Source organism: Scyliorhinus canicula, chromosome 21, assembly GCF_902713615.1.
Source record: "Scyliorhinus canicula chromosome 21, sScyCan1.1, whole genome shotgun sequence".
Classification (NCBI taxonomy): domain Eukaryota; kingdom Metazoa; phylum Chordata; class Chondrichthyes; order Carcharhiniformes; family Scyliorhinidae; genus Scyliorhinus; species Scyliorhinus canicula.
Genome location: NC_052166.1, coordinates 60,651,796 through 60,677,325, shown reverse-complemented (window position 1 = coordinate 60,677,325; position 25,530 = coordinate 60,651,796). Strand labels below are relative to the sequence as shown.

The 25,530-nt window shown below is 48.8% G+C and overlaps 1 protein-coding gene across 1 annotated transcript in view; it reads left to right on the top strand.

Moving 5' to 3' along the window:
• Positions 1-221: 221 nt before the first annotated feature.
• slc27a4 (solute carrier family 27 member 4) overlaps positions 222-25,530 on the top strand; it is a 60,994-nt gene continuing 35,685 nt past the window's right edge. Inside the window, exon 1 of the mRNA XM_038781872.1 lies at positions 222-693. Coding sequence (XP_038637800.1) covers positions 237-693 — 457 coding nt within the window. The 5' untranslated portion in view covers positions 222-236. The remainder of the gene's footprint in view (positions 694-25,530) is intronic.

Sequence of the window (25,530 nt, the reverse complement as noted above, 5' to 3'; positions counted from 1 at the left end):
GTTGAAAGTAGCTCATGTAGTGCAGGAAACCCAGCCGCCAGTTTGTGCACAGCAGCGTCCAACAAGCAGCAAGGGAGCAAATGAGCAAGTCCAATGTTTCAGCTGCTGGTTGGGGGCACAAGTTCCTCAAGACACGGGAGAACAAACATCTTCTTTTGAAGTTGTTCGATGGGACCAAGGGGAAGTAGGAAAAGTGTTTCGCCCTCCAGTGTTGTCAGCCTTGAGTGCTCAATTGAATGGATCAAGAGCTCTCTGTGTTCATGTTTCCTTTTCTTGTTTTTGCCTCCTCATATCACAGCGCTGCGGGCGTCCTGCTGAAAGTCAAACTCAACGTGAAGCGGAACTTGAAGCTGAGCAACACCATCCCGAAGATCTTCCACGAAGTCGTTCAGAGGCACCCGGACAAAACGGCGCTCATATTCGAGGGGACGGACGCCAGCTGGAGCTTCCGGGACCTGGACGAGTACTCCAACCGGGTCGCCAACTACTTTTACGAGCAAGGCTACCGTGCTGGCGACGTGGTGGCGCTGTTCATGGAGAGCAGGAACGAGTATGTGGGACTGTGGCTGGGGATGGCTAAGGTTGGCGTGGAGGGGGCACTGATTAACTTCAACCTTCGCATGGACGCACTGGCGCACTGCATCAACATCTCCAGGGCCAAGGCCATCATATTTGGGGGTGAACTGAACACTGGTAAGTGCAAGGCTTCCATCTTTTGTAAACAAGATGAATCAAAAATGGTTCGTGGCAGAAGTGCCTCCCCTGCAGGAAATTCGGAAAAAAGAAAGGAAATGTAAATAGTAGAAAACTATCTTCCTCTGAATCTGTATGTGCACTCGCAGGTTAGTAGAATGTGCAAGGCCAAGAGGATGACAATGGCCAATCTGTTTGCATCCTAAGTGTCACATTTGACCGCTGAGATAAACTTTCGACCTCTCGTGCACGCCATCACTAAGACCACCTATTTCCATTCTGTAACATCAATCAACTTTGCCCCAGCCTCCACTAGTCTGCTGATGAAACCCCCATAAGGTCCCTCAGACTCGAAAATTCCAACGCAGTCCTGGTGCCTCGCATTGGCATACCATCCTGAGACTTCAGCTCATCCAAAACTCTGCTGCCCTTGTCTTAAGTCGAAACCCCATGCCCGCTGATCTACGTTGGTTCCCAACATATAATTCCCTGATTGTTAAATTCTCATCCTGGTTTTCAGATCCCTTCAGGGCTTTGCCCTCCCTGTATCAGTCTCCCTCGCCAGCCCCACAGCGCTCCCATGATATCTCAGCGCTCCCATGATATCTCAGCGCTCCCAAGATATCTCAGCGCTCCCAAGATATCTCAGCGCTCCCATGATATCTCAGCGCTCCCATGATATCTCAGCGCTCCCATGATATCTCAGCGCTCCCATGATATCTCAGCGCTCCCATGATATCTCAGCGCTCCCATGATATCTCAGCGCTCCCATGATATCTCAGCGCTCCCATGATATCTCAGCGCTCCCATGCTATCTCAGCGCTCCCATGCTATCTCAGCGCTCCCATGCTATCTCAGCGCTCCCATGCTATCTCAGCGCTCCCATGCTATCTCAGCGCTCCCATGCTATCTCAGCGCTCCCATGCTATCTCAGCGCTCCCCTGCTATCTCAGCGCTCCCATGCTATCTCAGCGCTCCCATGCTATCTCAGCGCTCCCATGCTATCTCAGCGCTCCCATGCTATCTCAGCGCTCCCATGCTATCTCAGCGCTCCCATGCTATCTCAGCGCTCCATGCTATCTCAGCGCTCCCATGCTATCTCAGCGCTCCCATGCTATCTCAGCGCTCCCATGCTATCTCAGCGCTCCCATGCTATCTCAGCGCTCCCATGCTATCTCAGCGCTCCCATGCTATCTCAGCGCTCCCATGATATCTCAGCGCTCCCATGATATCTCAGCGCTCCCATGATATCTCAGCGCTCCCATGATATCTCAGCGCTCCCATGATATCTCAGCGCTCCCATGATATCTCAGCGCTCCCATGATATCTCAGCGCTCCCATGATATCTCAGCGCTCCCATGATATCTCAGCGCTCCCATGATATCTCAGCGCTCCCATGATATCTCAGCGCTCCCATGATATCTCAGCTCCTCTACCTCCAGCCACTTGTCCATCCCGTATTTTGAGTTGATCTACCATTGCCGGCTATGCCTTCAGTTGCCGGGGCATCAAACTCTGGAATTCCCTCCCTACATCTTTCCCACTCTACCTCGCTTTCCCCCTTTAATGCACACTTTAACCCTATCTTTATCCAAACGACTGGTCCACTGACCATATTTCTCCTTCTGTGCCTCGGTGTCACATTTTGTTTTGCAAGGCTCCTGTGAAGCACCTTGGGACGTTTAATTTTGTTCCTGGTGCCTACGAGTTACAAGTTGGTGTTGACTGTATTAATGATGGCGTCCGTCAGGTTTAACGAGAGTAGCACAACTTAATCCTGGTGGAAAGGACCTGGGTAGTTTTATTCATTCAATTCCTGACCCATCTGCTGATCCGATGGTGAAAAATGATCAGCTTCTCCCGTCATCGTCACTTTACTTATTCATGTTTATATCGGATTTCTCTTGGTGCTTCACATCAGCAGGATTACTGTTGGCGTTCCTGCCTTGCAGGGATTTTACATCCGTCAAGTGCAGCAGAAAGGAAGACTTGTTGGAAATTTCTGAAAGAAGATACAAACTGCATAAATTTGTGCTAAGGTTTTTAGAGAGATAAAAAATGCTTTTTTCCCCCCATCCTTCCCCTCTTTCCAAATCCCTGCATTACCGTGACCCTCTCTGTGAAAACTCAGCTGGCCATGCAGTGAAGGACAGGAACGCTGGAGTCGAGCCTTGTTTCCCTGTGGTTTCAGAGATACACCCTACACACCATGCACCTCCAACACCAGAGAGCTCTGTCAGTCAGCTCTGTTATATAACAGTGAGTCTCCAATTCCTACCCTCCGCCTCATCACAATTAATATCCAACTGACATATAATGAACGCTCTCTTACCTCTGTAATAACCTTCAGCACTCCGAGATCTCGGCCCCCCCTTCCGGTTTGGGAATCTTGAGCATCGCAGGTTTGAATCGCTGCACCATTGGTTGCCTTGCCTGCAGCTTCCAAGGTCCTAAATTCCTTCCGAAGCCCTTTCTGCCCCTCTCTTCTCCTTTTAAGATACTCTGTTTAACCAACCTCTTTGATCATCAGCCCTGACATCTCCTTGTATGAATGGGTGCCAATTTTGTTTGATAACATGGGTCATGCTATGTTAAAGGGGCTATTTAAGTGCAAGTTGTTGTTGTTGTATTTTCTTCAGTGGGGATCCAAATCGCAACTGGGTTCACTCCATCCTTTCATCCTTCAAAGATGGGAAGAAAAAGTGAGCAGCAGGTTTAGGATGTGGCGGGAAAGCTGTAGTTTACAGGACTGGTGACTCAGTGTGTTGTACTCTTGCTTCTGAATCACAGGGTTGGGGACTTAAATGTTGGACCTGCAGTCTTTTTTCTTTTTAGCCTTTCACAGGATGTGGGCCATGTCGACGTTTATTGCCCAACCCTAATTACCCCTTGAGTAGGCGGGCATGAGCCTCCTTCCTGAACTGCTGCAGTCCATGTGATGTAGGTATATCCACAGTGCTTCTATGGGGGGAGTGCTGCGTTGCAGGAGGTGCCATCTTTGAATGAGACAATAATGGATGTAAAAGCCTTTGTTAAAGGAGAGTTCTCCCAGTGTGCTGGCTGCTATTTCAACCTTAAACTAGGAAACTACAGGCCAGTTAGTCTAACCTCAATGGTAGGGAAACTATTGGAAGCAATTCTGAGAGACAGAATAATAATATTTATTAGCGTCACAAGTAGGCTTACATTAACACTGCAATGAAGTTACTGTGAAAAAAACCCTAGTCGCCACATATGAAATGGATATACACCCAGGTCCCTCTGCTCCTGCACTCCTTTAAGAACTATACCATTTATTTTATATTGTCTTCATATTTTCCCACATGCATCACCCCACACATCTCTGCATTGAACTTCATCTGCCACATACCTGCACACTCCAACTTTTCTACGTCCTTTTGAAGTTCTCCACTGTTCTCACAGATTACAATGCTCCCAACTTCCGCATCATCTGAAAACTTCAAAATTGTCTTCCGTACACAAAGATCGAGGTAATTTGTTCCCAATACCGACCCCTGGGGAACTCCACTACAAACTTTCCTCCAGCCTGTAAAATATCAATTGACCGTTACTTTCGGTTTCCTACCACTCAGCTAATTTTGCACCCACAATTTTGCGACTGTTTCTTTGAGTCCCATGAGCTGTAACTTTTGTCACAGTCTGTGTGACACTGTATCTATCGCCTGCCTTTTGAAAGTCCCTGTACACCACATCAACAGCATTACCCTCATCAACCCTCTCTGTTACCGTTTCAAAAACAACTGCAGCCAATTCTCCAAACATGATTTCACCTTTAGAAATCAAGCAAAACAATGCCTCTCATTTGTGTGTGCGTGTGTGTATATTAACAATCTAATTAACATATTGTTAACACAGTCAACAGATCCTCACGTAAGATTTTGTCATGAAAGAATTGAGGCAGGAATTGGAGAAGTTGGACGATAGGATGTTGAGGTCACACAGTTTCCTCTATTCTCTGAAATGTCACATGTTAGTTTTCAGTGATTTTGCTTTTTTAATTTCGAGTACCCAAGGGGCAATTTAGCGTGGCCAATCCATCTAGCCTGCTCATCTTTGGGTTGTGGGGGTGTAACCCACGCAGACACGGGGAGATTGTGCAAACTCCTCACAGACAGTGACGCAGGGCTAAGATTCGAACCCGGGTCCTCTGCACCGCAGTCCCAGTGATAACCATTGCGCCACATACCGCCCTAGTTTTCAGTGAATTTTTAACAGGCAAGTGAACAATATGGAATCGATGGTATAAAATAGATGTTTTAAAAAAAAAATAATTTTTTTTTCACTTTTTTTTCTCCTGAATTTACACCCACCAACAACAAACAATAATCAACAACAAATATGTCAAACCCCAGAACAGTAACAACGATCCCATCCTCCCACCAACCCCCCAAACATCACCCCCCCCCCCCATGTTAACATAAACAAATGACAAAAAGGAATCAGGGATTACCCATAGTCATCCTTAATACACACAGCCCCCCTCCCACCCATCCCCCTCAACTAATGTTCGATGTTATCAGTTCTTGAAAGTGCATAATAAATAATGCCCATGACTTGTAGAGCCCCTCCGAGCTTCCCCTCAGTTCGAACTTAACCTTCTCAAGGGTCAAGTATTCCAACAGGTCCCCCCGCCACGCCAGGGCACAGGGTGGAGAGGCCGCTCTCCATCCCAGCAGGATCCGCCTTCGGGCGATCAACGAGGCGAAGGCTATGATATCTGCCTCCGCATCCGTTTCCAACCCTGGCTGGTCCGACACCCCGAATATGGCCTCCCGGGGACCCGGGTCTAGTTTCACATGCACCACCTTGAAAATGACCCTAAACACCTCCTTCTAGTACTCCCAAGCTTTGGACAGGACCAAAACATATGAATGTGATTAGCCACCCCCCCCACCCGCAACGTTCACACACATCTTCTACCCCTTCAAAAAATCGGCTCATTCTCGCCCCTGTAGGTGTGCTCTATATACCACCTTCAGCTGTATTAGCCCCAACCTCACACGTGAGGTGGAGGCATTCACTCTCCGGAGCACCTCACACCAGAACCCCTCCTCCATACCCTCTCCCAGCTCTTCCTCCCACTTTGCTCTGATCCCTTCCAGTGGTGCCTTATCCTCTTCCAACATAGCTCCGTACACCGCTGACACTACCCCCTTCTCCAGTCCCCTTATTGTCAGCACCTCCTCCAGCAATGTGGAAGCTCCGTATCTCCTTCCTGGCGAAGTCCCGAACCTGCATATATCTAAACTCTTCTCCCTGCTCCAGCCCATACTTCGCTTCCAGCTCCCTCAATCCTGCAAATCGACCCCGAAGAAACAAGTCTTTTAGCGTCTTAATCCCCTTCTCTTCCCATTTCCGAAAGCTTCCGTCCCACCTCCCTGGCTCAAATCTGTGGTTCCCCCGAATCGGCATTTCCCTCGACCCTGCCCCCAACCCGAAGTGTTGGCGAAACTGCCTCCAGATTTTCAATGAAGCTATTATTACCGGACTCCCTGAGTATTTCCCCGGAGCTATCGGGTGTAAAATAGATGTTACTGGACTTTAAAATCCCAGCCTGGAATAATGCTCTGGGGACTTGTGTTCAAATACCACAAATTACTGCAGATATTTAAGTTCAATGTATTAAATCTGCAATAAAAGCTAGTCTTTTCATAGTGAGCATGGAATTATGGGGAGGACTGCTGTAAAAACCCATCTGACTAACGAATGTCCTTCAGGGAAGGAAATCTGCTGTCCTTACCCGGTCTGGCCTCCATGAGAGTGCAGACCCACAGCAATGGCGGTGATGCTTGACTGCCCTCTGTAATGGCCGAGCGAGACACGCAGTTGTAGATGGCTCACCAGCAACTGCTCAAGTGGAATTGGGGATGGCCATTCTACTAAAACCCGGAGCAGCTGCTGAATGGGGAAAGGCCAATGTCCAAAGCCTTTCAGCCATAGTGCATTAAGAGATTGTGTCAAAAGCCCCTGGCCTGTACGCTTGACAGGGCTGGTATGTAGTAAATACTATGAGCCGGATTCTCCATTTCAGAGACTAAATGCTGACGCCGGGACTGAATCCCGTGCGTTCTGCGGCCCAGAAAGTGGAGCCAGTCCTGGAGCGGTTCACAACATCCTAACGGGATACACAGGCGCCAGGTCGAACTATTGCAATTCCAACGAACGCTGGTGTGTGATTCACTGGGGTCTGGATTGGCACTGGAGAACCGGACAAGCAAGAAGCTGCATATAGGCACGTCACTCCCCACACACCCTCATCTCTAGCCAAGAAGATGGCACTGGTTGTGCTTGAGCACGTCCACCCCATTGATGGGTCAGCTGGGGCAGAGGATACCTAAGGGGGTGGCTGGTGGAGGCTCCCATATGACCCATGGTGCAAAGTTCACAGTGGGCAGTCTGTGTCCCAATTTTAAATAACACAAGTGAACCTCGCAGCCAGTAATTATTCCTGGCGAAGGCAGAGCATCACGGGGGGGGGGGAAGAATTGCCCGTTAATGATATGCCAACGGTGTTTACTGTACAATTTGTATGCCCATGCTGGCTTGCGGCATGGAACACATTCACTCCGCTGTCGAGGAACCAGAACGTGGCATTCCGATGGGCACCCGGCATCAGTCTTGATTTTCGGTTGACACGCGATTCTCCGCCCGATCGTGTTTCCCAATTCCAGCGTCGGAGAATTTTGCCCCATGTGTATTGAGGAACCCCAGTGTGCAATATGAAGTAAAGTTGAATATTATTTTACTTCCCTTAATGTCCAGTTTGGGAGTGTAATTTTAGATATGGGGAGGTGATGACGTGGTGGCATTCTCCAGAGATGCTCTGGGGACCTGGGTTCAAATCCCACCACAGCAGATGGTGAAATTTGAATTCAATAAATGTCGGGAATTAAAAGTCCTCTGGAGACCAGAAAACATTGTCATTCATTGTAAAAACCCATCTGGTTCACAAACATCCTTTTAGGGAAGGAAATCAGCCATCCTGACCTGGTCTGGCCTACATGTGGCTCCAGATCCGCAGCAATGTAGTTGAGTCTTAAATGCAAGCAAGCCATTCGAGGGCTGTTAGGAATGGGCAATAAATGAAAGCCCCAGCCTGCGATGGAGTCACATATAGATCACATTCTGTGAATTTAAAATAATGAATAAAGTATATTGGGGGGGCGGACGGAAATTAGGGATGGGCAATAAACTCTGGCCTTGCCAGTCATACTCACATCCTAAAACTAAATTAAAAAATTTACAAAACTCGACCCTGAAACCCAGCCCCCTCCTTAGCCATAATCTGACCCCTGCTCGGCTGAAGGTGGTAATTCTTGAAGCTATTTCTATCCGCCCATCATCCCCACCCCAGCCTTGGTTAATGGCACATTACACTTGAGCCACTTGTAAGATGCAGCCAAGAGGGTAGGCAGCTTCACATTAATCCCTTAGCGCACTGGGCCATCAGCCCCGAGACTTGTCAGCTCGTCCCATCTGAGTTTCCGCTGGGAATCTCAGTGCACTGGAATGTAAAGAGGATTGGGAGCGGAGGAGGGGGGGTCAGATTTATGTCAGCCCTCCCTATGGGACATCAGGGGTGTGGCTGTACTCTGGTATTCCTACACGATGTCTACATCATTGGCTTAAAGGGGCACGGTCTACCAGTGATGAGCAGGATATGAAGCTGAGACAGCACAGTGCCGACAGACCATGATCACAGAGCAGATTTACAAAGCAGTAGGCCACGATCCAGTTAATCAATAATCCAGCTGCATCGTTTCCAAAATTAAAGGGGAGAGTTTTGAATTTTTCTTTCATTTTTTTTCACCCTCCTCTTCCACAGCTGCTAACTCTTGTTTGGGCTCAGTCCTGATCTCGTCCCAAATTTGGCTGCTTCTTTGTCTGTGAGCTTAAGGCGTTGAGGCTGGGTGATTTACCGCTCACACGCGAGCTACTCCATGGTTCCTTCCATACCCTGTGGTGATATGCCTATGGGCTATATCATAGTTGGATGGTGTGAGACCTCCAACCAGCAGGTGGCAGTACAGACACACCATGTGGTCTCCAGACCAATGTCGTGTGACCTGGGACCCGGATATAAAGTGAGGCACATGCGGCCATTTTCAGAACAAGATTGAAAGGGTAATAAGACATACATGTAATTGGTCAGTGTTAGGTGTAAAGTTTCAGATGAGTAGCAAGACTCCATGATAATGTGCTCTGTATCAGATTGCCATCCTATCGCCCGAGACACCAGACTGAATAAAAGGATCCTGGTTTGGACATATCGAAGTGATTGGTGAGTTCTTCATAAAGTACAAGGGACCAAACACAACATATCCGTCCATCGCCTTCTGTTCATCATCACAGACCAGGACTTCAGATCCCGGCCCTGGGTCACTGTCCGTGTGGAGTTTGCACATTCTCCCCATGTCTACGTGGGTTTCATCCCCACAACCCAAAGATGTGCAGGGATGAGGAGAAATTTCTTCAGCCACAGAGTGGTGAATCTGTGGAACTCTTTGCCGCAGAAGGCTGTGGAGGGCAAATCACTGAGTGTATTTAAGACCGAGATAGATAGGTTTTTTGATTAATAAGGGGATCAGGGGTTATGGGGAGAAGGCAGGAGAATGGGGATGAAAAAAATATCAGCCATGATTGAATGGCGGAGCAGACTTGATGGGCCGAGTGGCCTAATTCTGCTCCTATGTCTTATGGTCTTATTGGCGAGGCTAAATTGCCCCTTAATTGGGGAAAAACAATAATTGGGTACTCTAAATTTATTTTAAAAAAGTAACAGACCAGGACGTAATGATGAACACTTCAAGAGGAAAACCCATGAGAGGTTGGGGTTGTGTCTCCCTTGTTACCTGAAGCCTGTTGTTGTTGTTTTCATTTAAACTATTCTGCGTTGGAGGCAGTTCACGATGCCTGGAACGAGTCCTCTTCTGACGATAGTTTGGAAAAACTGGGCTTGTTTCCACTAGAGTTGAGAAGAGTGAGGGATGATGTGACTGAAATATACAACATCCCGAATGTAATGGACATGGAAAGGATGTTTCCTCTTGTGGGTGAGTCCAGAACTAGGAAGCACTGTTTTAAAATTAGGGGTCACCCTTTTAGGACAGGAATGAGGAGAACCTTTTTCACTCGAAGGGTTGTGCAACTTTGGAACTCACTGCCTCAGAATGTGATACATAGAACATACAGTACAGAAGGAGGCCATTCGGCCCATCGAGTCTGCACCGACCCACTTAAGCCCTCACTGCCACCCTATCCCCGTAACCCAATAGCCCCTCCTAACCTTTTTGGACACTAGGGGCAATCACTGGGAAATTCATCCAAGGCAAGATTCTTGCCTATTATCTTTCCTCTTGCAAAGGCAAGCGTCACAAAAGGCAAATTGCAGCAGCTCCAACTCCTAACCTTGACACGGGTTAGCAACCGCTTCACAGCCCCAGGTTCCAATCTGGAAGCCTCGGATCCGTGTGCGCCAGTAATACATGAAATGGGTCTGGCAGACAAAGGATTAACGTTGGACTGAGTGTACACACTGATATAAAAGAATACACGACCCGCACCTAGGGTATCAGTGTAGTGTTGGACAGAGCTGTGTGTAGAAACAAGCATGGAGACAGCTCCCAGTTTAGACCTTTACTGTACCTGTGTATATCGCTTCTAGTTGTCAATAAATATCTTTGAACTGTCCAACACTACAAATATTTTAAGACCTCCCAAACTGCGCCCAACACTTTAAACATGAATGGAATAATTCATAACTTCACAAAAATTGCAGAAGAAAATTAAAATCCTGGAAAACTGAAGAAAAAGAATCTAAGAGCATTCTGACACAAAGGAAAGTGAAGGCGCAGATAGAAATCGCCAGAGAAAAGTTCCAAAGAAAGGCTTGGAAGCTGAAGGCAGAAATGAAATTCCTCATTGCAGCAGAAGACTGCACTGAATCCTGTGGAAGTCCAGCTTCAATACCCAGTGACCGAGGGGTGAGCTAAAAAGTAAAATTCCTGGACAACACAAGTCTGAAAGAAAGTTAAATACTGCATTGGTCAGAATTTGCCACACAGAATCCCGCAAGAGCGATTTGGAGACTAAGAATACCACCCATTAAGGCTCCTTTCAAAAATGTGTTCGTTAAGATTCCTGATTCTTGGTCTAAATGTGGTTGCTGTAATAGTTCTTGGTCTAAATGTGGTTGCTGTAATAATACCCTTCATAGGATCAGAATTGTACGCCGTGCTTCAGATGGAGTCTTGATGAATGTTTTATACAGCAGCAACACAATCCTCTACTGCACTAGTCTAACTCAGTGTAATGTCTGATTTCCTTTCTTTTTGTACACCTAGCTGAAGGCTGATTATTGTAAGATTGTGTCTTGAGTGGGCATTGAACACTAAACCTTTCGACTCTAAGGATCTGTGACTGTTGTATATAACTGAGCCAGGTACATCACACAACACTGGAGAGCTCTTGGTACCTGTGCAGCTTTTCTTTTCACTATTGGGATGTTAGAGTCATGAGCAAGGCCAACACTTATTGTCAGTACCTAATTATCCTCTAAGGTGAACCGTCTCAATCCATATTGGTGTAGGCACATCCACAGTGCTTTTCTCTGTAGCTATCTGATGTAACTGAATGGCTTGCTAGGCCATTTCAGAGGGACAGCTAGAGTCATAATAACAATAATCTTTATTATTGTCACAAGTAGGCTTGCATTAACACTGCAATGAAGTTGCTGTGAAAATCCCCTAGTTGCCACACTCCGGCACCTGTTCGGGTACACAGTGGGAGAATTCAGAATGTCCAAATTACCGAACAAGCTCGTCTTTCTGAAATGTGCCGACTAGGGGCTTTTCACAGTAATGTCATTTGAAACCTACTTGGGACAATAAGCGATTTTCATTTCATTTCTTTCGGGACTTGTGGGAGGAAACCCACGTAGATACGGGGAGAATCTGCAAACTCCGCACAGACAGTGACCCAAGTGGGAATCGAACCCAGGACCCTGGCACTGTGAAGCAACAGTGCTAACCACTGTGCTACCATGCCGCCCACATTGCTGTGGGTCTGGAGTCACATGTAGGCCAGACGTGGTAAGGACAGTAGATTACCTTCCCCGAAGGGCCATTCGTGAACCAGATGGAATTTTACAGGCAATGGGTATTAATGAGAGTAATATTTTATTCCCGATTTTTATTAATTTGAATTTAATTCTCCTAGCTTCCTTGATGGGATTTTTTGAACTCTTGTGCCTGGAGCATTAGTCCAGGCCTCGCAATTACTGGTCTGGTAACATTACCTCGATCTGACCTTCTCGCTAAGCCTGTGATTGATTGCAACGTTGTCTGTTCCCCACACCAGCTCCCCTTCACTCTCTCTCTCTCTCTCTCTCTCTCTGTCTGTGAGACTGATCATTTAGTTCCTATTTATGGTGGCTCGTACTATTGTGCTGAAGCAAACCCCGCTGGAATTGAGCTAAGGTTTTTGCAAAGTCACTTCAAGTGGCTGCTTGCAGACACGGATTGCCGTTCCACCTGATCTGTCTGAGCTGCTTTCAAAGAGATAAATCTCTCTTTCTCTCTCTCTCTCTCTCTCTCTCCAGCAGATTTGCTGTGGAGCTGCTCACAATCATTCAGATGATATACTGCGTTGTGAGCACAACTGAGGCATTACACCTATTGACTGCAAGGCAGGAGGGCTGGGAGGGGAGTGGGGTACGGTAGGTGGGATTTCCCCCCCCCCCTCCCCGCTGGGTAGGAGAATCGCTGGAGTGCTGTGCGAATTGCCCCCCCCCCCAAAACCAGCGGCACGCGAATTGCGTTGGGGCGCTTGGAAAATCGCCGCGAGCCGCGATTCTCCGGCCCGTATGGGCCGAGCGGCCAGAGAAAAAAATGACAGTCCCGCCGGTGCCGTTCTAACCTGCTCTCGGGCCGGCGGGACCTGGGGCTTCAAGGGCTGGGAGCAGCCTGTGGGGGGATGGGGGTTCCAACCCCGGGGAGGCTCTCCGGAGTGGCCTGTGGGGGGGGGGGGGTGGCCTGTGAGGGGGGGGAGTGGCCTGTGGGGGGGGGGGGCGCTTCCAACCCGGTCCACCCGGGGAGGCTCTCCAAAGTGGCCTGTGGGGGGGTGGGGGGGGGGGGGTTCCAACCCCGGGGAGGCTCCAACCCCGGGGAGGCTCCGGAGTGGCCTGGTGCGCGATCGGGACTCACCGATCGGCGGCTGGCCTCTCTGTCGGCAGGCCTCCTTTCTTCCGCCGGCAAGCCTGGATCCATGTGCCATTTTTCTGTGGGGCGGCCTGGGGGAGGATGGCCACTGCGCTTGCGCTAGTTGGTGCTGGACCAACTGTGCATGCGTGGGACCCAAGGCGCCGAATCTTTTATGCGGTGCCGGGTGTCTGACGCCGCGCCGAGGCCCCGCCCCCGTAACGCCCCTGCTAGCTCCACGGACGGGGGGGGAATAGGGGTCTGGGAACGGGCGCCGACGTCCACGGCACTGCTGGAAGAAGGGTTGGCTGGTTCCCCCCCCCCCGGTCAATATTTATCCCTCAGCCGACACCGCAGCGAAAGAAAACATTGGGTGGGATTTTCCGGCCACCCCTGCCAGTGGAATGTTCCAATCCCGCCGATGGCGGCTGCTCCCTGGCGACAGAAGGTACAAACAACGGGCTACGGGAGGGGCAGATATTCGCACCCCATTATCCGCTCGTTATCATATTGATGTTTGTGGGAATATGAAATCGTGGGAAATTGTCTGCTGTGTTTCCTTCGTTACAACACTGACTAGCCACATTTCTATAATGGCTGCAAAGGGCTTTTGTGATGTCTTGAGATTATGAGGGGTTGGGGGGGGGGGGGCTATATATTCTAGCTCTCTGGATATTTTGTAATGGGAATGGTCAGTCTCAATATGTTGACATCTTAGAATTGTATCAGCTTGACGCCATTTTTTTTTGGTCGTTCAAATTTCTGTTCTGCAGAGTAAGGTTTTGAGACCTATTCTTTTGAAAGTATCTGAAGTTTATACAGTTCACAGTCGTGACATCACATACCCAACCTTTTATAAATAGGCAGTCTCTGCTTACGTAAACGAGGGTGAGAAAATAAATGGCAAGTATGCAGATTATACAGCTGCTGCATCTTTTGTTAACTGCTGAATTATAAAAACTTGGCAAAGTAGAATTAAATCGAGAGGGAGACAGGCAGGTAAGATCTACTTGTTTGGTGAATTGGACATTCTGAATTCTCCCTCCGTGTACCCGAACAGGCGCCAGAGTGTGGCTACTCGGAGATTTTAACAGTAACCTCATTGCAATGTCAATGTAAGCCTACTTGTGACAATAATAAAGAGTCATTAATTCATGTCCAGCTACATCCAGCACACTGTGCATTCTGCATTAATATATATTCTCAGCATCTATGTTGGCACAAGTGTGTAAATTAATTATTTTCAATGTTTTTTAAAAGGTGTGAAAGTTGTAAATGCAAAGAGGCTTACACAAGCAAAGCAGAAAGTGAGCAATTAGGAAGGAAAATAGCCTGTTGGTCTTTGTCTTAAGGGGATTGGAGGGCAAGAATAAAGAAATTCTCTGACAGTTCTATGGGGCTTTGGTGGGACCCCATGGTAAGCAGTTTTGATCTCCATATTGATGGCAGGATGTACTTCAATTGCAGGGGTTCACTAAATTAGTCCAGGGATGAGAGGATTGTCCCAAGATGAGAGGATGAATCAATTGGGCCTCTCTTCTCTGGCGTTCAGAAACATGAGAAGTTGAAACACACAAGATTCTCAAGGGGCTCGATAGGGTGGACGTTGAGAGATTGTTCCCAATGGTCAGGGAGTCTAAAACACGGGGACACAGTCCCACCCCGGCAGGTGGAGAATTTAAATATAAATAGAGTGTGTCTGACGGTGACCATGGAACCATTGATGTGTTATTAAAACTCGTCAGAATCATTAGTTAAAGTCCTTTAAGGAAGGACATCTCCTGATCTTATACGTTCTGGACTCTTATGTGACTCCAGAACAACAGCACTGCAGTTGATTCTTAACTGCCCTCTGAAATGGCTCAGTGAGCCAGTCAGTTGTACCCACTGGGGGGCATTTAGAGATGTGGCAATGAACACTGGTCCAGAGTGTTGTGTCTACCTGGATCCGGGAAGTTGTGGGGCTGGAATTTCTGGTTCCGCCTCCCAAGGACCATAAATTTCTGCCCGAGGTCAAAGTCCCGTTAAGTTGTCCGCCCCAGGGCAGCACGGTGGCGCATTGGGTTGGCCCTGATGCCTTGCAGCGCCGAGGTCCCAGGTTCGATCCCGGCTCTGAGTCACTGTCCATGTGGCGTTTGCACATTCTCCCCGCGTTTGCGTGGGTTTCGCCCCCACAACCCAAAAATGTGCAGGTTAGGTGGATTGGCCATGCTAAATTGCCCCTTAATTGGGAAAAAAATAAATGAATTGGGTACTCTAAATTTATAAAAATAAATAAATAAAAATTGTCCGTCCCGCCCGTCATGATCCCTGCGGCCAAGAAAATTGGGCACGATCTAACGGAAAGGTTTCTGGGTGTCCGTTCAGGAGGATTTGGTTGTGAGTTTCTCCCTGGCTCTGTCGGCGAGTTCCCACCGCTGTCTAACCACACTTTAGTCAATTATTTGGGCCGTGCGGAGTTCCTCTCTGGGCTAGCCCACACTTAATTATTTTCATCGCTGGGGAGCTGAACTCGGCGGCCACAGCGGCTCCTCCGAGATTGGCCCACCATTTTGAAACAATTAACTTGAGGGTCCCCCTTGCAAACCCCCCCCCCAACGGGCGATGTCACTCACACAGGAGTCACAAAGAGAGGTAATTGCAGTGAAATGACACGCTTTGAGTGATTGGAATGTGCTTGGTGCTTGGAATGCACTTAATCTCTTTCATGTGGTCAATGTTTACATACATTAGGGTTTTGCCACTGAAGCATGAGGGGATATGAATGGGTTTAAAGGTGCAGATGATTTGTACGAGCTGTCAATCACACACCATTACTCAAAAGTTTTTTAATGGCTTGCAGCTAATAGATTTGTGGGAACCAGACGCGGGTTACTGCTCTTCTTCGAGGAACGGAACTGCAAGCGAAGTATTTCAGCTACAGTGATTCCCATTGCCCCTGTCTGGACTGCTCTCTAGCTTCCAGACAGGGCTCCCTTTTTATGGGGTGGGGTCTGTGGAGGGAGTTCCTTTAGGCAGGGGCCCCTGTGGGGAGAGGTGGGGGGGGAGAGGAGAGACTGCTATTACAGGAATCCCTGTGTTGTGGGGGCGGGGGCTCTTATTACAGGGGTCCTGTGGGGGGGGGGGGGGTCCCCCTATTACATGGGTTCCCACTATTACATGGGTTCCCACTATTATAGGGGACCCTGTGGGGGTGGGCCCCTATTATGGGAATCCCCACCGGGGAGGGGGGGGGGGGGCAATTTGCTGCGGGGGATAGATCGGGGCCTGTGTGTGTGTGTGCGCGTGTGCGTACAGCCACGGGACCTCACTACCGGGACACCGGCTCAAATGATGGAAATCCCTCGTATTCCACGCCATGTATAACTTTGCATGACGTGGAACACCTGAATTGCATCCAGCTTTTGCACCTCCCCGGGGAATCCGGCCCCTCATCTCTGGAATCAATCTAGTGAACCTCCTCCGAAATGCCTCCAATGCCACTGCATCCCTCCTCAAATAAGGGGACCAAAACTGTGCACAATACTCCAGGTGCGGTCTCACCAATGCTGTGTGCAGTTGCAACAACATTTCCTTACCTTTATACTCTTATCCCTTTGGCTATAATGGCCATCATTCCATTCAATTGCTTAACTACCTGCTGTATCTGCAGGCCAGTTTTCTGTGTCTCGTGCACGAGGACACCCAGATCCCTCTGCAATGGAACACATTGAAGCCTCTCCCCATTCTTCATTTGGAAATTGTCGGAAGCAAAATCCATGCCTTCATTGAATGTTGTGGTGGAAGGAACGGATACACTGAGGAAATTTGATGGACAGCCAATTTTCCCAAGAGTCCTGTGGAACCCTGCTCTGCTATTGGTGTTGAATATTTTTGCGAGATCCTGAGTGTGGTATTATCGTACATGAAGGTATTGCAAGGGTTAACGAAATGCATGCAGACAACCACTAGAGGGAGCCAATCCCATAAGTATATAAGGGATGATGCTGAGCCTTGTGGGGGGGGGGGGGGGGGGCGGGGTGGGGGGAGGAGGTTGGAAAGGTGGTAGCAGCAGAAGGAGTGAGGAATTAGCTCCAGAGACTGAAGATGGAGAGATAGATAATAGTTTAATCTGGTAGTTGTAGAGAAGAAGGGCAGCAAGGTGGAACAGTGGTTAGCACTGCTGCCTCACGGCACCGAGGTCCCAGGTTTGATCCTGGCTCTGGGTCACTGTCCGTGTGGAGTTTACACATTCTCCCCGCGTTTGCGTGGGTTTCGCCCCCATAACCCAAAGATATGCAGGCTAGGTGGATTAGCCACGCTAAATTGCCCCTTAATTGGAAAACATTAATTGGGTACTCTAAATTTTTTTTTTTAATAAACAATTTTATTGAGGTAGTTTTTGGCTTTGTAAACAGTTACAGACATCAACACAAAGGGGTACTCTAAATTTGAACAAAAAAAAGGTTGTAGAGAAGAATGGTTTACGTGTTATTCGTCAACTGTTTGTTTACATAGAACATAGAACAGTACAGCACAGAATAGGCCCTTCGGCCCTCAATGTTGTGCCGAGCCATGATCACCCTACTCAAACCCACGTATCCACCCTATACCCGTAACCCAACAACCCCCCCCTTAACCTTACTTTTATTAGGACACTACGGGCAATTTATCATGGCCAATCCACCTAACCCGCACATCTTTGGACTGTGGGAGGAAACCGGAGCACCCAGAGGAAACCCACGCACACAGGGGGAGGACGTGCAGACTCCACACAGATAGTGACCCAGCCGGGAATCGAACCTGGGACCCTGGAGCTGTGAAGCATTTATGCTAACCACCATGCTACCCTGCTGCCCTTTCTTAGGGATAAGTGTTTCTTAGGGATAAGTGTGGAACCCAGTCCAGTAAAGTAGTGTTAATAAAATAGTTTTATTTGTGAACAAGACTCGTTGTTCTTTGGATCAACACTACAGATCAAACCATGAGGGTAAAGTAAAACAGAGAACAACACACAGGGAAGTAAGGTAAAGAGGTATGTCCTGTTCCATTGTGGTTGGCGTATAGAGACGATCATGGCCACAGTAGATCTCCCAGCACAGACACTGCACTGTGCCTCTGGGTGTACTTGGTCTGCATGTATTCCGTTCGATTTGCGGCGGCGGGGAGTGGTGTCTAGCCGCGGGCAAAGGCCTTCCCCATGCTGCCAAGAATGAGGCTGCCCCTTAGTTGTTGCAGTCTCCTCTGCTGCCATTATTTTTGTAGTGTGATAATTTCTGCATGATGCCTCTCCTTTGGAATGGAGCCTACTTTACAATGCAGAAGGGGAAGGTGATCAAGATGTGGAAATAGAGGGGAAGCCAGATGCTTATGAAATTAGCTTTAAGTGGATTTGACTCTATATCTGGACCATGGTCTGACCCTGAAATCTCACTGCGGAAGATCTCAATACCTCCAGTTCACTAATGCTTTGCTGCATCTATAGTTTGTCCCACTTGTCGAGGAAGGAAAGTAAATAGCAGAATCGATGTCCACAAGATAGCAGGGTAGCACAAGTGGATGGCACTGTGGCTTCACAGCGCCGGGGTCCCAGGTTCGATTCCCCGCTGGGTCACTGTCTGTGCGGAGTCTGCACATTCTCCCCGTGTCTGCGGGTTTCCCCTGGGTGCCCCCCTTCCTCCCACAGTCCAAAGACGTGCAGGTTAGGTGGATTGGCCATGATAAATTGTCCTTAGTGACCAAAAAAAAGATTAGGAGGGGTTATGGCAGGGGTGGGCAAACTTTTCCGTGCAAGGGCCACATTCAGAAATTCACAATTCACAAAGGGCCGCATAGTATATTAAGTTAAATAATTACTTCACCCGGTTATGATTCTGGGCGCCTCATATAGAACATAGAACAGTACAGCACAGAACAGGCCCTTCGGCCCTCGACGTTGTGCCGAGCAATGATCACCCTACTCAAGTCAACGTATCCACCATATACCAGTAAGTAACCCAAAAGCCCCCCCCCCGGCCATTAACCTTAAAAAAAAAACATTTTTTTAAAATTTCTTTTTTTTTTTAATGACTTGGTGGGCCGCAGAAATACCTTTGGCGGGCCGTAGTTTGCCCACCCCTGGGTTTTGGGGATAGGGTGGAAGTGAGGACTTAAATGGGTCGGTGCAGACTTAATGGGCCAAATGGCCTCCTTATGCAATGCATGGTCTATGTAACCTATGTAATTGGTAGGCACTACTCGCGTGAGAATAGAGTGAAATTTCTTTTTAAACATGATAGTGTTGGAGGATTATTGTTCAGTCAAATGTGGTTGTGATGTTCTTTGTGTTGCTTATTTCAGGATAGTTGGCATCGTGTCCACAAAGACCACAGAATATCTTTTACTTCAACAAAGCTAGTATTTTATTTACACTACTAAAACTGGGATTCGACACTTAGTCCTGAAGAATACACATTGATCCAGGTGATCAATAACATCTGACTACTCAACTACTGCTAATCTCACTACTGGTATAAACTATAATCTAACCTTACTCACGCTATCTGCTCTTAGGCTCTTCACTAGCTGTCTCCTGCATACACTCCTCCGCTAAGGTCTAGCATCACTGCCTTGTATAGTTGTATCTGTAGCTCCCTCTAGTGGCTACTCTCGACACTACGTTAACCCGTGTAATGCTGACAGTTATGATAATACCACAGTGGTATTTTAATTTGAACTTGAAAACCATATGACAGTTAATATAACATTGCTAATTTGAAGGCAAGTTAACATTTTGATGGTAAAATAATCTATTTCAATGTTTCCTTAAAGCAGATTAGGATTGTAACTTTTTTGAAATTTTTAAAAATTCTCTTCCTTTTCACATTTTCTCCCAAATTTACATGCAACAATAATCAGTAATGAATGCAATGACAATCCTCATATCAATAACAACGATCCCATCCTCCCACCAAACCCTCAAACATTAGCCCGCATGTTAACATAAACAAATGACAAAGAGGAATCAGGAATCACCATAGTAACCATTAACACATACAGTCCCCCTCCCCCAGCCCTCCCAGCCCCCAACCCCACCCTAACAGGATCCACCTTCGGGTGATCGACGAGGCGAAGGCTACAACATCTGCCTCGGAGCCCGTTTCTAACCCCGGCTGGTCCGACACACCGAATATGGCCTCCCGAGGGCCCGGGTTCAGTTTCACGTGCACCACTTTAGAGATTACCCGAAACACCTCCTTCCAGTAATCCTCCAGCTTTGGACAGGACCAAAACATATGAATGTGCTTTGCAGGCCCCCCCCCTCGCAATGTTCACACACATCTTCTACCCCCTCTAAAGAGCCGGCTCATCCTCGCCCTTGTAAGCTGCGCTCTATATACTATCTTCAGCTGTATCAGCCCCAACCTCACACCCAAGGTGGAGGCGTTCACCCTCCGGAGCACCTCGGACCAGAACCCCCTCCACCATACCCTCTCCTAACTCTTCCTCCCACATTGCCTTGATGCCTTTTAGAGGTGCCTTCTCCTCCTCCAAAATAGCCCCGTAAACCGCCGATACTACCCCCTTCTCCAGTCCCCCTGTCGTCAGCACCACCTCCAGCAATGTGGAAGGCGGCTCTACTGGGCAGTTCTGTATCTCCTTTCTGGCAAAGTCTCGAACCTGCCTGTATCTAAATATCTCCCCCTGCTCCAGCCCATACTTCGCTCCCAGCTCCTTCAATCCCCGCAAAAATACCCCCAAGAAACAAATCTTTTAGTGTCCTAATTCCTTTCTCCTCCCATCTCCGAAAATTTCCATCCCACTTCCCTGGCTCAAAGCTATGGTTCCCCCGAATCGGCATTTCCCTTGACCCTGCCCCCAACCCGAAGTGTTGGTGAAACTGCCTCCAAATTCTCAGCGAAGCTATTACTAGCGGACTCTCTGAGTATCTCCCCAGGGCCGTCGGGAGTGGCGCTGTCGCTCGCGCCTTCAATCCCGACCCCCGACCCAAACTCTCCTCCATTCTGACCCACTGGGAGTCAATCCCTCTGACCCAGTTCCGTACCTTCTCCACATTCGCCGCCCAGTAATAATACATCAGGAAAATTGTAACTTTTTGTTATGCTTTTATATTCTGCATGGAGAATAAAACTCCACATTATGGAACCAGATGATATGGGATCTCTGCAGTTTGGGAAAGGGCCAGACTTTTATATTGTCGGGGACCGCGAGTTGTTGGCACTATGCAAAGGAAGTGAGGTAAAGCTTGCCTTCATCTGCTTTGCAATCAGTTAGAAATGTTATTCACAACGATACTGATCATTGAACACCAGACTGTACTGACGAGAATGCAGCCATTATCCAGTGCAAGTTGATTCTTGCAGCATATGTTTGAGCAGACATGGTTGTTTTTCTGCAATGATTTTGAATTCTAAATTTCATGTCTGACTGTAGATAAAATAATGAAACTTCACAGGACTCCTGTACCTTGTAATTCTTGACAGATATGATTAACTTGCCTTTGATTTAATTTTGAAATTATTAGGTCATACCGATGTATCCAGGTAAATTATTGTTTTTATTGTCTGGTATATTTTAATTTGCTCACTGGTATGTGTGCTGAAGTTAATGCATTTTCTACATATTGGGCGTGATCTAGCAAAAATACGGAGGCTGGGGATTGAGGGTGATTTAGAGATGTGGATCAGAAATTGGCTAGTTGAAAGAAGACAGAGAGTGGTAGTTGATGGGAAATGTTCAGAATGGAGTTCAGTTACGAGTGGCGTACCACAAGGATCTGTTCTGGGGCCGTTGCTGTTTGTCATTTTTATAAATGACCTAGAGGAGGGCGCAGAAGGATGGGTGAGTAAATTTGCAGACGACACTAAAGTCGGTGGAGTTGTAGACAGTGCGGAAGGATGTTGCAGGTTACAGAGGGACATAGATAAGCTGCAGAGCTGGGCTGAGAGGTGGCAAATGGAGTTTAATGTGGAGAAGTGTGAGGTGATTCACTTTGGAAAGAATAACAGAAATGCGGAATATTTGGCTAATGGTAAAATTCTTGGTAGTGTGGATGAGCAGAGGGATTCTCGGTGTCCATGTACATAGATCCTGAAAGTTGCCACCCAGGTTGATAGGGTTGTGAAGAAGGCCTATGGTGTGTTGGCCTTTATTGGTAGAGGGATTGAGTTCCGGAGCCATGAGGTCATGTTGCAGTTGTACAAAACTCTAGTACGGCCGCATTTGGAGTATTGCGTACAGTTCTGGTCGCCTCATTATAGGAAGGACGTGGAAGCTTTGGAACGGGTGCAGAGGAGATTTACCAGGATGTTGCCTGGTATGGAGGGAAAATCTTATGAGGAAAGGCTGATGGACTTGAGGTTGTTTTCGTTAGAGAGAAGAAGGTTAAGAGGTGATTTAATAGAGGCATACAAAATGATCAGAGGGTTAGATAGGGTGGACAGCGAGAGCCTTCTCCCGCGGATGGAGGTGGCTAGCACGAGGGGACATAGCCTTAAATTGAGGGGTAATAGATATAGGACAGAGGTCAGAGGTGGGTTTTTTACGCAAAGAGTGGTGAGGCCGTGGAATGCCCTACCTGCAACAGTAGTGAACTCGCCAACATTGAGGGCATTTAAAAATTTATTGGATAAGCATATGGATGATATGGGTTCAGTCTCATGGCACGAGATTAACCGGGTGTTTCCTGGTGTTTGGAGCGCCAAGAAACATTCCGCTATCTAATGCCCATCCGTGTAGATTAGAGGCCTCAGCGGGGAATGCACAGCCGAGGCCACATGTAGCCCCATCTAGGAAGGAGCACGGCCTGCCGGAAATCCTCAATGCAGCGAGAGATCGCGTTGCCATTTTTTGAAATGATGCCTCGATCTCTCGAGCCGCCAAACGTCCTCAAGCCTCAACTCGCTATCGAGGGGTCCCTGTGTCCACCCCACCCACTGAGTGTCACACCCAGCCCGATCACCACCTTGCAATAAATGCCAGCTTGGCATCTTCACAGTACCAACAAGGCACCCTGGCGGATCACCTGCGAGCTGGCAGTGTCACCTTGGCCAGGGCTCTGCCAGGGTGTCAGGCTGAGACTGCCAAGGTGCTACCCTGCCCAGAGGGCTCCGATCCCCTGGGAGATTCCCAACGAGTGCCATTCCATCCGGTCCTGAACTTGCCCGAGGTCTCTGAGACGAAGAGGATAGATCCCAACATCTTGATTGTCTCAGGGAACTGCACATTAGATTGAGACTAACTGTCTCGCTCTGACATGCAGATTTGGCAAAAGGTGATCCCGCCCACATTGGGCGGGATTCGCATCGCGACTTCTCACGAGATTGTGTTAGATCTGGCAAGGCGTAGTGAGCCGGGTCGATCCCGGGAGCAGGGTCGATCCCGGCTTTTATCAGCAACACTGTGCCGCAGCAAGCTGTTTTTTGGGGGCAGCGAGGCCATTGGATTGCGCCCATTGAATTGATGTCCAGGCAATTTTTCAAAAACCTTTTGAGTTTGTGTGGTACCAGATTGTGAGCTTTGAAGTACATCGTCTCCAACTTTAATTGAAAAAGGTGTGGAGACCAGTAAAATGAAACGCGATGAACTAATGTTAGATGATATTGGATCACTACTTTTGCCTAATTATCTACACTCGCTCTGTTTTTCACACTGAAGTGATCTCCATAAACCTGACATAGGACGATTGTGATGAAAAGTGCCAAGTGAGAATTTTAAACAATTCTTATGCTACAACGTTCCATTTAAAAACATTGCTCTGAATCCATTTATCAATGTATGAGAGTGAACCTGGAGCCTAACAACTGCAAAACGCTCGCCGCTAAAAATAGTGCAGCGGCCCAGTGACAAGAAATGAGATGTGACGCTAATTTTGATGGGATTAGTAGACTAGGTCAGCACAATGGTTAGCACTGCTGCCTCACAGTGCCAGTGACCTGGGTTTGATTCCCAACTTGGGCGACTGACCTTGTGTAGTTTACACTGGGCCTGGGTAGGGTGCTCTTTCGGATGTCGGTGCAGCCTTGATGGGCTGAATGGCCTCTGATTTTATCCTTTGATTAACTTCATCCTATAGTCTAGCTTTTAGAAATAAAAAAAAGTAAACTCACTTTATCCAAACTTTACTGTGACACCTTTCTTTCACACCTTGCATATATCTTCTCCTTTGAATCACAACAACCCGATCCATTTTTTTCTGTTATGTAGCCATCCTTACTAAATTGCTTTTGGTAAACATCTGCTTGAAATATTGCTCAGCTCATTGCCATAGCAACCTACAGTTTTGATTCACACAGTCATTCTGCCTCTTGCTTTAATGACCACTCGCATGCCCCAACATTTAAAAAAAATATGACCAGAATTTTACCAACAGAAAAATATTACAATTTCTGTGGTATTCCTGACAGATGGTAGAGCCTACCATGTTCTTTGCATCACACAAGGGTGTGTGTTGGAAGGATTTTCAGGTTGATCATCCACATTATAAACGCACCTTCCTTGTCCATCAGGTCGTGGGGTGGGAGTCGAACCCGGAGCTTGTGGATCAGAGTCGGGGACAGCACCCACCACACCACAAGCCTTCTATGTGCCAAACTTGTTCTCCCCTCGGTCCGATCTCTCTGCCCTTCTCCAACATTGTTTTCAATTCTGTCTTTTCACTTCCTTGCCCCACCCATTCTTCTTTTATTAATAATTTTTAACTGACAAACGGAAACGGATCTTTCCAAATTTGCTTTCATAAAGCTTTTCAAAATTTTAAATGTTTCCTTTTTGTCCAGTTAGGCTTTCTTGTTACTTTTTTGGATACAAAGGGAATTGAAGGATCCGGGGTTAAGGGGGCCTGAGATACGGGGTGGAGGGGTCGGAGGGTACGGGGTGGAGGGGTCGGAGGGTACGGGGTGGAGGGGGCGGGAGGATACGGGGTGGAGGGGACGGAGGATACGGGGTGGAGGGGACGGAGGATACGGGGTGGAGGGGACGGAGGATACGGGGTGGAGGGGACGGAGGATACGGGGTGGAGGGGACGGAGGATACGGGGTGGAGGGGACGGAGGATACGGGGTGGAGGGGACGGAGGATACGGGGTGGAGGGGACGGGGTGGAGGGGCCGGAGGGTACGGGGTGGAGGGGACGGGGTGGAGGGGCCGGAGGGGACGGGGTGGAGGGGCCGGAGGGAAGGGGTGGAGGGGCCGGAGGGTACGGGGTGGAGGGGCCGGAGGGTCCGGGGTGGAGGGGCCGGAGGGTCCGGGGTGGAGGGGCCGGAGGGTCCGGGGTGGAGGGGCCGGAGGGTCCGGGGTGGAGGGGCCGGAGGGTCCGGGGTGGAGGGGCCGGAGGGTCCGGGGTGGAGGGGCCGGAGGGTCCGGGGTGGAGGGGCCGGAGGGTCCGGGGTGGAGGGGCCGGAGGGTCCGGGGGGGAGGGGCCGGAGGGTCCGGGGGGGGAGGGGCCGGAGGGTCCGGGGTGGAGGGGCCGGAGGGTCCGGGGTGGAGGGGCCGGAGGGGCCGGGGTGGAGGGGCCGGAGGGTCCGGGGTGGAGGGGCCGGAGGGTCCGGGGTGGAGGGGCCGGAGGGTCCGGGGTGGAGGGGCCGGAGGGTCCGGGGTGGAGGGGCCGGAGGGTACGGGGTGGAGGGGCCGGAGGGTACGGGG